At 43.9% G+C, this 13,214-nt stretch overlaps 1 protein-coding gene across 1 annotated transcript in view; it reads right to left on the bottom strand.

Annotated features, from left to right (window-relative positions):
• Positions 1-1,408: 1,408 nt before the first annotated feature.
• Positions 1,409-13,214, bottom strand: part of LOC308325785 (RNA-binding protein MEX3B-like) — a 16,757-nt gene continuing 4,951 nt past the window's right edge. The window contains exons 2-7 of the mRNA XM_080778477.1: positions 12,102-12,379; positions 8,914-9,129; positions 8,169-8,506; positions 5,470-5,941; positions 2,672-2,937; positions 1,409-1,646 (exon numbers count right to left, since the gene is read on the bottom strand). Of these exons, the coding sequence (XP_080634603.1) occupies positions 1,484-1,646; positions 2,672-2,937; positions 5,470-5,941; positions 8,169-8,506; positions 8,914-9,129; positions 12,102-12,379 (1,733 nt within the window). The 3' untranslated portion in view covers positions 1,409-1,483. The remainder of the gene's footprint in view (positions 1,647-2,671; positions 2,938-5,469; positions 5,942-8,168; positions 8,507-8,913; positions 9,130-12,101; positions 12,380-13,214) is intronic.

The following is a 13,214-nucleotide window of genomic DNA, read 5'->3' as shown; positions in this document are numbered from 1 at the left end:
CACACACGCACACACACACACACACACACATACACACACACACACGCATACATACATACATACATAAGTGAGCGCAACACTGGGCTCGTTTCGAGCAGGAAGAGAGATGCAGATAAGATTGTCAGGCAAACCAAAAAGGAATTAGGAGAAAACTGACCACATTCCTTCAAACATTAGATTATTAAAATCACGTTTTTTCCCCCCGATCGTGAAAAAAAAAAAAAAAAAACGATAGCCACAGGGTTTCACAGCGTTAGGGGGGAGGGGGGGTAGTCAACGTTTAGTTTACAAAAAAACATTTTATTATTTTATTCCTTTAAGGTGATTTTTAGTGAACGTATACGAGTTACATTCCACTTTCTCTCCTATTTGCTCCTCATTCACGTAGAATTAATGGAGACTAAGAAACGTCTTCATATTATTTGTGTGGCGCTAAAAAAATAAAACTAAGAACCCGCGGATGTGAGTCTAAGTTCGTTAAGAGACGGCGGCTATCTTGGCTCCTCCTCCTCCTCGCCGGGCTTTGAGTCGAGATAAAGCACGTCCCCGAGGCGAAGGAACCGCAGCGTATGAAGTAAACGCTTCACGATAAATAACGACAACAGAATGATCGCAGGAGGAGGAGGAGCAGAGCGGGACGGACGGCGTTTCAAGGCCGGGGCCGACGGTCCCCTCCCGACCCCGAAGTAACCACGAGAAAGGAGAAGAAATAAAACAACGAGGAAATGAGTAGAAAAAAGTGCACACGGGGCCGATAGCGAAGCGGCTTCGTCGAAAAATATCTTGCTAAGTACAAAAAGAGTCCAGAAGGAGGAAAAAAGAGGCTTAGTGAGTGAAAGCAGGAAGAGAAGGACATCTTGAAGAAGTCAGAACACAACGGAGACACAGAGAGAGAGAGAGAGAGTGGCCGCGTCAGCAGACTGGACTATGTGGCGCTGTGTGTGCTGATTCCGGGTCAGCCACTATGTGGCGCCGTGTGTGCTGATCCCAGGTCAGCCACTATGTGGCGCCATGTGTGTGCTGATCCCGGTTCAGCCACTATTTTGTGGCGCTGTGTGTGCTGACCGCGGCCCAGAAAACGAAGGCCTGAATAAAGATAAGACACTGGTTTCCTTCTGCGAGGCAACGTCGTGACATTTAGCGTCCGTAAATATCCTCACAGCTTCTGCCTCGGCAGGCCAGCTAAATGGTCTTCACTCAAGAGAACAAGTCATAATTATTATTATTATTGTAATTATTATTATTATTATTAATCTTGACATAGTTATTGGCAATAAATCAAACATCCATATAGTGTCATCATCGTCTGTTATTAATGCATTTTTCACGGTTCTTGTGCGCGCCAAGAAAGGTCGGTCGGTCCTTCCCCAATCCGGACGAGCCCCAAAAAAACATGTCTCGTGTTTTTTTTACCGCAGTAAGACAACTAAGCCCCTCCTCCTCCTACGGATTGGGGGTGTGGCGCCTCCTGGGAGGCGGGGCATTAGGAGAAGATGCGGATGCACTGCGTGGTGGGGGTGTGGCACACGGGACACTCGGGCTCCGCTGATTGGCAGATCTGCCCGGCGCAGTCCATGCAGAACAGGTTGTGGCCGCAGGGCACCAGGGCAGCCGTCACCTCGCTCTCGAAGCACACGAAGCAGTCTCTGTCCAAGAGATAGATTAGATTAGATTAATTAGATTAGATACAAACGAAGCAGTCTCTGTCCACAAAATAGATTAGATCAGATCTGTCGACAACATAGAGTCTAGTGATGGCGCTCGTTAATGTGTATCGATAACGAGCACCTTGTTGAGACGGGTTCTTATCGAGCATTTTATATTGTCTTGTGTAAAGACGGGAGACGATACATTCTGAACAGAACCAGAATCTTTTACTATAGGGCCTCAATCAAATCTTTTGATTAAGCTTCAAACCTCCCAGAACAAACTAATCCGACTCCTCCTAGGCCTATAGAGTCCATGACCCACCTTTATGCAACACATCTTGATGGCATAGGATGGCTCCGGGTAGAAAACAGAGTCGAGCAGTTGAAAATGGGGCTGACTTTCAAAATAGTAAATTCAGCCCTGCCCTCTGTGACCTCAGTCCCCATTTACTTAACCGATTTACCTCACAAAGGTGAGCAACTCTCACAGCCACAAGTTGTGGCTGTGAGAGTTGCTCACCAGATCATTATTTATACTCCCTCTAGTGTTGTGGCCCACAACACTAGAGGGAGTATAAATAATGATCTGGTGCCACCCACATATAGAACAAATATGGGTAAATCCACTTTCCACAGCACTGCCACTCAGGTGTGGAATGCCGCGCCCCCTTCCCTCAAAACAAACAAATCACTGGCTTCCTTTAAAACCGGTCTGAAAAATCACCTATCAATGTCAGCGGGTCAAAAGAAGAGAAGATGACTGCCCAACCTCCCTATGAGTGATTTATTTGTATTTAGATTTTTTGGTACTTACGCCTGTAAATAGTTTTCATGTTTTTGAGGTATCTCGATTACTGTCATCATTGTGTTGTGAATGAATGCATGGGACCCGAATGGAAACAAGACCGCAAGGTCTTGTTTCGGTGCTGTCCTTTTGAATAAATGTGCTTTGACTGTACCATGTACTGTTTTGCATTTGTTATTGTCTAATAAAATAATCAATCAATCAAAACCGTCCATACCTGTTGATGATGGCGCCGGCGGGGCCGATGCCCACCAGGCCCGGCCCCCCGCCGGCCCCGCCCACCGCCGGCCCCACGCCGGCCTTCAGCCGGCCCAGCATGGCGGCCATGCCGCTGGCCCCTACCCCGCCGCCCTCCGAGTCGGTGGGCGAGCCGCCGGGCAGCGAGGACGCCGAACACGACGAGTAGCCGGTGGACGAGCCCCCCGAGCTGGAGCTGGACGCCCCGGAGAAGGAGCCGCCGCTCCCCGGACCCCCAACGCCACCCTGGAACACACATTTAGGATGTATTAAAACCCATTCTGATATGAGATCAGATTCTAACAAATGTCTTCTATACATCCTGACACTTTTCTGAAAAAGCTATGTTTCTATGTCAGTCGTTCTTCGATTTTTCAAAATAGCAGATCTGCTATTTTTCAATAGCTGATAGATAAAATGGGTCTTATCTGTTTACAAACTAATGTCCAGTGGTCAATGTCTCATATTCTCCTTTTCCTGAACTATGATCCAGGCCGGATCATTCATATTGTCACCTTATGCTCCATATCATCATTTTACTCTTGGCCTACTGCCTGTTTATACAGCGTTGTTCCTAATCATCCTAAATGTCATGTCATTCAGGTTTATGGCCAAAATATGTTTTCATCTGTCCCATTTAATATCTTGTTGACTCCTTATTCAGTCTCCATGTTGTCTGCCACCAGCCACAAACGTGCAATAATGAAGGGTCTATTATGTTTGAGACTGCACGTATATGACCTTGGCCGAGTGAGATAGCTGCTCACTGAGTTAGGGAGTGTTCTTTCTCTGCCGAATGTTCAGTGAGGGAAAGAAGTTATCTACAGGTTGCCTGGCAACGCCTGCCTAGGCGCTCTCCAGGCTTCAATGAGCATCAATGACTGAACCAACTAACCAAGGAAGATGAACTCTGCGTCGCTACGCCATCCTCATCATCTAGGCGTTGGACTAATGAAAGAGCGCCAACACTGGTCTTGTAATCTGACATGGCGGACATGAAACATCTACAGCCAATGAACATTATATCAACAAATCTGACGTGATCTGCAGTATTTAGCCTGGAACAAATACTGTGAAGAGGAGTTCAGTTCGGAAGTTCAGTTCAGCTTCGGTGATTCATTTGGAATCAACAATTGAGTATTCTAAATTATATTGATGTAAATACTATTATCTGAACCATGTAGCACATTCTCTATGTAAATTGACTTTATACCTACTAAAATAATGGTTAAACCTTAAACTCTCTCCGATCTTTATTTCATCTGCCTCCAAATCATTTTTTAAGGTATGTTTCTATTTTTGGTACAGTGATGGTCATTTAAAGGGCTACTCACTCATTTTTAAGGTAAATACAGCACGGTATTTAATTGGTCTCCCTGCTGAGTTATTGAAGGTATAGATTTACAATGTTTTCTTAATTATACAGTCCTTGCAAAGCTATCGTCATTAAAAGATGGATTATATTTTTATATCCATCAATAGCTAAAGTATAACATAATGCTTAAAACACCAACAGGGGTTAAAGGAGAATATCATACTATCAGGCTTTCTTACCTATATTTGTAATATAAGCCCTCAACAGGCCGTTGGGTGTTTGTGCCACTTATTTCCATCAAAATAAGTATTAAAGTTAATAGGAACTGGTTGGAATATCGTGTTCCTTCCACGCGCTACGTCCAACCAGGGAAACTCCCCCCTGTCAGGTTGTAAAGGAGCAACTTGGACACTCAGGCATGAAGGAAGCATGAGTTCAAGTCCGTCAGCTAGGTCGGGAGGTAACAGAGGGGGTGCATGGCCCGCTGAGCTACAGCTGAGCTACAGTCAGGACTATGCTAGGTCTACATACAATGCTATTATTATACTGTATACATAAAAAAAGCTAGTGCTGTGTCTACATAAACTGCTATCTAAATGACATAAAGTTGAGCCTTTGCATACGCCTGTAAGGTCGTCGAGGCTAGGGGAGGGGCGTCGACTAAAACTATGACGAAAAATGTTCGTCGACTAACCTTTTTCACTGATGAAAACTAGAGCCATGATGACTAAAACTATGACTAAATATATTGTTGATTTTGTCAACAAATAACAACTAGACTAAAATGTGTTTGCTCAACATCCTTTTGTGGCTTCTATATAAAATACCTCAGAGTTAACCCGACGGTCGCGTATAGTTTGTTTTTCCTTTAGCAATAATTATCCCTTCAACGTAAAAGGCCGATTGTGACACACAAAAACAACAGTGCTGAAGAGGCGGTTCTCAGACTACGGGCTAAGATGGCGTCTGAAGAGGCCGAGCAGGGGCGGAACCCACCTGCAGCAGTGTTGTTTTCGTCGACTAAAACTAAGACGAAAAATGTTCGCCGACTACCTTTTTCCACTGAAGAAAACTAAATAGAAACTAAATGAAAACTGTGCTGACTAATGATGACTAAAACCAAGACTAAATATACTGACAATTTCGTCAACAAATAAAAACTAGACTAAAATGTTAGGAAGGGACTAGTGGACAAGAGATCCAGTATAAGTAATTTTACACTTGGTTGCATGTTGCTCACAACGCGTCGCAGTGAGCTTGTAGATCGGCTATTTGCATAGTCGACTAAATCAACTGTAGATTTAGTCGACTAAAATCTCATGACATTTAGTCAACTAAAACCAGACTAACACTAACACATTCCAGGTGACTAAAATGTGACTAAACTATTCAAGAGACTATGACTAAAACTAAAATCAAATCATTGCTGCCAAAAACAACACAGGGCGGAACCAGGAACTAACCTGCAGCCAGGCCAGCGTGCTGAGGGGGTCGCTCTGTGCGCGGCGCGCCATGGGGTGGTCCATGATGATGACCCCGCTCCCCGCTACGGCGCCGCCCAGGGGGGCGGGGCAGCAGCCGCCGTCCTGGGGCAGCGTGGGAGAGAGGCGTGGCGTGACCACGCCCCCTCCTCCGCTCAGCCCGCTGCTGTTGCGCCGGAGCGGCGGCTGATGATGATTGGACGAGGAGCAGGAGGAGGAGGCGGGGTTTGAGGAGGAGGAGGCGGAGCCTGACGCTTTGCCAGCGGCGGAGAACGGCGCCCAGATGTTGGCGGCGCTGAACTCGAAGCCGCCGCCTCCCCCTAGCTCCTCCCCCCCCCCTCCTCCTCCTCCTCCCGGCGTGGAGTCTCCGCCCCCGAAGGTGAAGCCACTTCCCCCTCCTCCCCCTCCGGAGCCCGTGCTGAAGGGACTGGTGGGGCTGGCGCCCTCCGCGGCTCTGCAAGGGGTCAAAAGGTCATTACAGTTAATAATAATAATAATAATAAAACTGTATTTGTATAGCACCTTTCATGACATGAAATGCAGCTCAAATTGCTTTACAGAACAATGGAGAAAGAAAGAAAAGCAATACAGTGAGGACATGAATAACAAAAAATAAAAGATCAATTAAAAGCAATGTTGTAGAAGTGGGTCTTGAGCTGTGCTTTAAAAATGTCTACAGAGGCTGCCTGTCGAAGGTACAGTGGGAGTTTGTTCCATGCCATCGGCCCCTAGAAGCAAAAAGCTGCTTCCCCGTATTTTTTTAGGCAAAGCGAGCAGGCCAGCAGTGGAAGACCTTAGGGGGCGGTTTGGGACATATTTAGGCAGGCAGTCATGTAGGTAGGAAGGTGCGAGACCATTGAGAGCTTTATATTATTATATAACCAAAACCAGAGCCTTAGATGTAGACGTTCACTTCATGGGGCTTCAGTCCAATGGAGGCTCTCCTACATAGACTTCTATTAGGAAGTAGGCAGAAATGCATTGGACTCAGCCCAGCTTTAATGATCTTAAATCCCTTTTATTTGAGATTGTTTTGTAGTAATCGTACAACATAAACATTAAAGAGACTTTACTTGTTACTGTACAATACTTTAAAACAGTTGTCATGTTGCACACATGCTTAAAAAATAGCTCTTATTTGCGCCGCCCTCGTTGAAAACAATGTATTTCCAACTCCAGCTTGTCTCAGTTCAGGCTCGGTTTCTGCCCCCTCAATGTCCTAACTCTGCTATTAGATGGCTCTGACCAAAACTAACTAAATAACCACAACTAAAATTAAAAAGATTAATACAAAAATAAACAACAACTATCTGAAACTGTATTGTGTGTGTTTACAGAACTAACAAACACTAACTGTAATTATAGACAAAGTGTCCTTACGTTTCGTTTGTGGCTCAAGTGTAATTTAAATAAAAAAACATTTTTTCTTCTGTTACACAATACTTACCTTTTCAATGCTGCAACCGACAAATAATTAGTATTGTATATTATATTGTATTATATTAAAAAAGACTAAAAAACTAATAAAAAACAAACTTAACCCGCTTATGGCCAAGGACGTGTTTTTTGACGTGCTATCAACAAATCCCTCAAGGCCAAGGACGTTGTGGACGTGGTAGACAATAATTCACAGGATCAAAAAATAATAATAAAATAATCATTTTTTTCCAGATTTTTTTGCATTTTATTTTTTATTTTTATGTAATCTACTAAAAACCGGCCGAAATCCGCGCGATCGTGCACTATCGTGCACGCGCGCCGTCTCTATGTGAATCGCGGCAAAAAATCTGATATTTTGGGAACTTCTGGGCTTGATTTGGGTGATTTTAGACTAACTTATGATGAAGCTATTGTTAGCCTAGCATTCCGACAGAGTGAGGCTATCTTGTAGGGGACAATCTTTCATTGGTTGTTTACGTCCTTTTGAACCGGAAGTGTTATACCAGTTTACACATTTTAGAGATTTTCAGCATAATGGTACGTTCCCGCCATCTGGTGGAAATCTTGGGGTACTACTTGAAAATGACTCTAAAAGATGATGTGATTGTATTTTAACGCAGATGTTTATTTTTGCATAAAAATGATGAATTAAGAAATGGGGCTTTCGCCAGAATTGGCTGGCGTTGGCCAGCAATCTAATGGCAATCTAAAAATGTGAGATGTGACCACAATGTCACAGATTGTCTCATTTTGAAGCTGCAAGTCTGTAGTTTACAATGATATAAGAATCTTCTTTCTAGCATTTCCCATTATTTATTAATAAGCATTTTAATACACCTTGGTTTCAGTGAACTAAAATGCTTCATTTTTGCTATAAGTGCTATAAGTAAACGATGGATCATGCTAGAGACATGGTTCTTATTTCTTTGTAAAGTGAAGAAATGCAGCTTGAAAATGAGATATTTGGTGACATTGTGCTCATATCGCACATATTTCTATTGTCATTCAAAAATTCGCCAAATCTGGCCTAAGGCACAAAAAGATGTGATTTAAGGCTGGTAATAAGAGGGTTAAACCATTAGCATTTTCAAAAAAGCTAAAACTAATAAAGAAAACCTAGCAAATCTGCTCAAAAAAAAGAAGAAAAATAATTAAAAACTGAACCGAATTTGAAAAAAAGAAAATATATATATATTCAAAACGAAGTAAAACTAAACTAAAAAAAGAAAAAAAAATCCGACCTTGAGCAGCGGGAGGCGCTGTTGTATCCGTCCGCCGCGTGGTGATAGGTGGAGGAGGCGGAGCCTCCCTCCGCTGTGTGGTGATAGGTGGAGGCGGAGGCCGACAGCTTCCGTCCTGAGGAGGAGGAGGACGAGGCGGAGTGGTGCATCATGGGAGGAGGAGGGGGGGGAGGAGGAGGAGGGGCAGGGGGCGGGGCTGAGCCGCCGGTGGCGGCGGCAGCGCTAGCAGGATGGTGATTGGTGGCCCGGGACCAGAGCGCCGCCCCCAGGCCTCCGCTCAACGCCCCCAGACCCTCCAGGCTGACGTCGGTGCCGTTGCTGTGGAAGTCGTTGTCCCCCTGGTGGTGGAAGGAGGTAGGGGTGTCGGGACCATAGTCGTTATTATTGTGATAAGAAGAAAAAAACAACAAAAAAACGCTCACAATAACGGTATCGCACCAGCCCATAGACATAATATAAAGGCTAGATGGCTCGCTTATCAGCTTAATGTTGTTTTATTATATGAACCTCATGTAAAATCATATCAGTATGCGAACGTCTCTGACGTTTATAACAAACCAAATCGGTTGAAAATTGGTTATTAAAAAGTACATGCCCCATAGACACAATGTCATGCTGCCCCGAGGTAAGATGGCCGCCATGTAGCAACGTCGCTCTCCATTGGCAAGAGCGCGGGTCTAGAGCCATCTAGCTTTCTTATATACAGTATATATATTGGTTGTTTTCACGTGGTCCCGTCCCATACCTGGAGGTCCACGAAGGCGCCGGTCCGCAGCGTGATGTGCGTCTCGATCTCCTCGCGGGCGCGGTCCACGTTCTCCGGCATGCCGGTCACCTCGAACACCGGGTCCTTCTCCCTGGAGGGGGTCACGATGTAGGTGTGGGTCTGCTGCTGGATGCGCTTGATGGTGGCCCCCTTGGGCCCCACGACCAGACCCACCACCCGGTAGGGCACCCGCACCTGGGGAGAGAGAGAGAGACCCATAAATATATGATGGTGGCCCCCTTGGGAATGTGAAAAGAAATTTTAAAGTAGATCCTGTGATCTTTTGTGGATAGATGTAATTTCTTGCGGTCTAGTAGGACTATAGTAAATAATCAAAAAATGAATCGCTATAAAGTTTTGCAAAAAAATACATATTTAGCCCCATGTTCGAATGCCCCCGCCCCCTGTCAAAAACAGCTAAAATCCCTAAAACGAAAGAAAGCCGCAAACGGGAAAAAACAATAACACTCATCTTTTACTTTCTCTAATAACAACCTAAAACATGAACCTTAAAGTTGTCCTTTAAGTGTATGTTGGGTGACCATGGGTGACAGGGCCTTCTGCACAGCTGCCCCTGAACCATAGACTGTAAAAAATATGGACAAAGCGTTCCGCGGGTCTAACATGAACATAAAATGAAGCCTGTCAGTCCTTCCAATGGAAGTCGCCATCTTTCTAGATCCGTTTTGGCCCAGCTCAGGCCAGCTGGCCCATTGGCTGGTCCAGACAACGAGGCGGGACTTCCCCCTTCTTCTTCGTTGGTTTTTATTTTGACTCGAGTGGGTGGGGGATCCCGTTCATAGACTGTAACGGTAGCCACGCCCCTCAGAACATGCGCGACTTTATGGTCATTTTTTTTATAAATGGGACCATAATTTTCCAAAAAGAATATTATGACATTAGAAATGAGACTTTAAACTAGTGACTGGAAGCAAAAAGTATTCATGACCATGTTTATTAAGGTAATACAGTCTAGGTGAAGTTGGGCCAAAATACATGGACTTCTATGGGGCTATGGGTTTTTCTGGGTCCAGTGACAGCGCCACAACAGGCCATTATATGAACTTTCATTTCCTTAGTGGCTTCACAAAATATCTGTCTGACTGCCCCCCTGCCCTGAACTGTGGAATTCCCATTTCCCTCCCTGCACACTTGAGAGCGCCACAGTCAATCGACTGCTTCAAGAGAGGACTAAAGACCTACCTTTTTAATAAGGTCTTCCCCCAAACCCACTGATTTTATTCCCTGACCTCATGTTCAATTACTGTTACTGTTGTTTTTTCTTGATGCTAAACTGTGTGCTTTTAATAGTGTAATTTTATTTCTTTTGCTTTTTCATACTGTTTTATATTTTTGCCTAATGCCTACTGTAGCACTTGGGCATTAGGCAAAAAACTGTAGATTCTGAGGAATGTAAAGTGCATTATAAATAAAATCCATTATTATTATTATGTTGACAAACTTTGTGTCCAACACAAACGTTGAAATCCCGTTGACAATGACCGGTTAATTTGATTTAATTAAAAATGTACCTAACCTCAGTAAAGCATACCTAAACCTAACCTCAGTAAAGAATACCTAAACCTAACCTCACTAACGCAGTGGCTGTTTCCAAGAACCCGAATCCGGAGAGGAAACCATATTAGCCTCACATCCACCTGCAGTACCCTCTGCCCACCGCTAGGGGGTACACATGCCCCATTTTAGAGACATGTGAGCTAAGGGGAAATAATAGTAAATCATTTCTGCAGTCACTTCTATTTCTGGACTTTATTCTGTTCATGTGTTGACATTTATTTATATATATATATATCTTGTGAATGAATGAGCGTCTCATCCACAACACAACGGGCCTCTGTTGTTGCTGGGCAGGACAATTATGGCTTAACCCATTCTGACCTGAGATCAGATTCATACAAGGTTTCCACTGGACACACACTGGTCTGATGAACCCATTCTGACCTGAGATCAGATTCAAAAAATGTCAGTCGCTCTTCGATTTTTCAAAAATAGCAGACCTACAAGCTTGTGGCGCGCCACTCGGTGGCGCGCTATGAGCTTGTAGATCTGCTATTTTTCAATAGCTAAAGCATAACATGATGCTAACACCAAAATGGGTTCCCGTTCAGAATGGGTTAACCCATTTAGGCCCGACGTCGAAATTAAATATAGTCTTCTGAAATACCTCATGTTTCTATATCGGTGGTGCTCAATATTTCATGTCAAGGACCCCCCCAAAAATGATATTGTAATTGGCCGCCAACCCCCATTTGAAAATATGTTGTTCCAGGTGACTACAAAACAATGACTACAACATGATGTAACGATATCATCCTCATGACTACAAAACAATGACTACAACATGATGTAACGATATCATCCTGATGACTACAAAACAATGACTACAACATGATGTAACGATATCATCCTGATGACTTCAAAACAATGACTACAACATGATGTAACGATATCATGTTGATGACTACAAAACAATGACTTCAACATGATGTAACGATATCATGTTGATGACTACAAAACAATGACTACAACATGATGTAACGATATCATCCTGATGACTACAAAACAATGACTTCAACATGATGTAACGATATCATCCTGATGACTACAAAACAATGACTTCAACATGATGTAACGATATCATCCTGATGACTACAAACCAATGACTACAACATGATGTAACGATATCATCCTGATGACTTCAAAACAATGACTACAACATGATGTAATGATATCATCTTGACGACTACAAAACAATGACTACAACATGACGTAGCGATATCATCCTGATGACTACAAAACAATGACTACAACACGATGTAACGATATCATCCTGACCACTACAAAACAATGACTACAAAACAATGACAACAACATGATGTAACGATATCATCCTGATGACTACAAAACAATGACTTCAACATGACGTAGCGATATCATCCTGATGACTACAAAACAATGACTACAACATGATGTAACGATATCATCCTGATGACTAAAAAACAATGACAACAACATGATGTAACGATATCATCCTGACGACTACAAAACAATGACAACAACATGACGTGACGATATCGTCCGACTCCCGAGCGGACCATGAGCCCAGAAGAAGCACTGCTGCCCAGAAGGCTATAGGGGGTCCTTACCTGTATGGTGGTCTGTCCAGGGAGGTGCGGGGGTCCGGGCAGGGACCCCGGCCCGGCCCCTCCGGTCCCTGCCGTGGCCCCGGGTCCTCCGGCCCCGCCCCCGGCCTTGCAGCGCGAGGCGCGGATCATGGAGAAGTGCTCGGCGGCCGACACGATCTCCCGCTTGGCCATCTCCACGTCCTCGCGGCGCCCGGTCACGATGAACACGGGGTCCTCGCCGCGCACCGGGGTCTTGATGTAGGTGTTGGTCTTGGCCCGCAGAGCCTTGATCTTACAACCTGGAAGACAAGGACCACGTTAAAGGTTTTAATGATCTTACAACCTGGAAGACAAGGACCACGTTAAAGGTTTTAATGATCTTACAACCTGGAAGACAAGGACCACGTTAAAGGTTTTAATGATCTTACAACCTGGAAGACAAGGACCACGTTAAAGGTTTTAATGATCTTATACAACCTGGAAGACAAGGACCACGTTAAAGGTTTTAATGATCTTATACAACCTGGAAGACAAGGACCACGTTAAAGGTTTTAATGATCTTACAACCTGGAAGACAAGAACCACGTTAAAGGTTTTAATGATCTTACAACCTGGAAGACAAGGACCACGTTAAAGGTTTTAATGATCTTACAACCTGGAAGACAAGAACCACGTTAAAGGTTTTAATGATCTTACAACCTGGAAGACAAGGACCACGTTAAAGGTTTTAATGATCTTATACAACCTGGAAGACAAGGACCACGTTAAAGGTTTAATGATCTTACAACCTGGAAGACAAGGACCACGTTAAAGGTTTTAATGATCTTATACAACCTGGAAGACAAGAACCACGTTAAAGGTTTTAATGATCTTACAACCTGGAAGACAAGGACCACGTTAAAGGTTTTAATGATCTTATACAACCTGGAAGACAAGGACCACGTTAAAGGTTTAATGATCTTACAACCTGGAAGACAAGGACCACGTTAAAGGTTTTAATGATCTTATACAACCTGGAAGACAAGAACCACGTTAAAGGTTTCATGATCTTACAACCTGGAAGACAAGAACCACGTTAGGTGTTATATTAGATGTGAAATGATCATGGAAAAATCATAATAGCATATATAAAAG

This window comes from Protomyctophum bolini (genome assembly GCF_963924005.1).
Source record: "Protomyctophum bolini genome assembly, chromosome: 12".
NCBI classification, from domain to species: domain Eukaryota; kingdom Metazoa; phylum Chordata; class Actinopteri; order Myctophiformes; family Myctophidae; genus Protomyctophum; species Protomyctophum bolini.
Note: the sequence above shows the minus strand (reverse complement) of the source record. Positions and strands in the feature narration are given on the sequence as shown.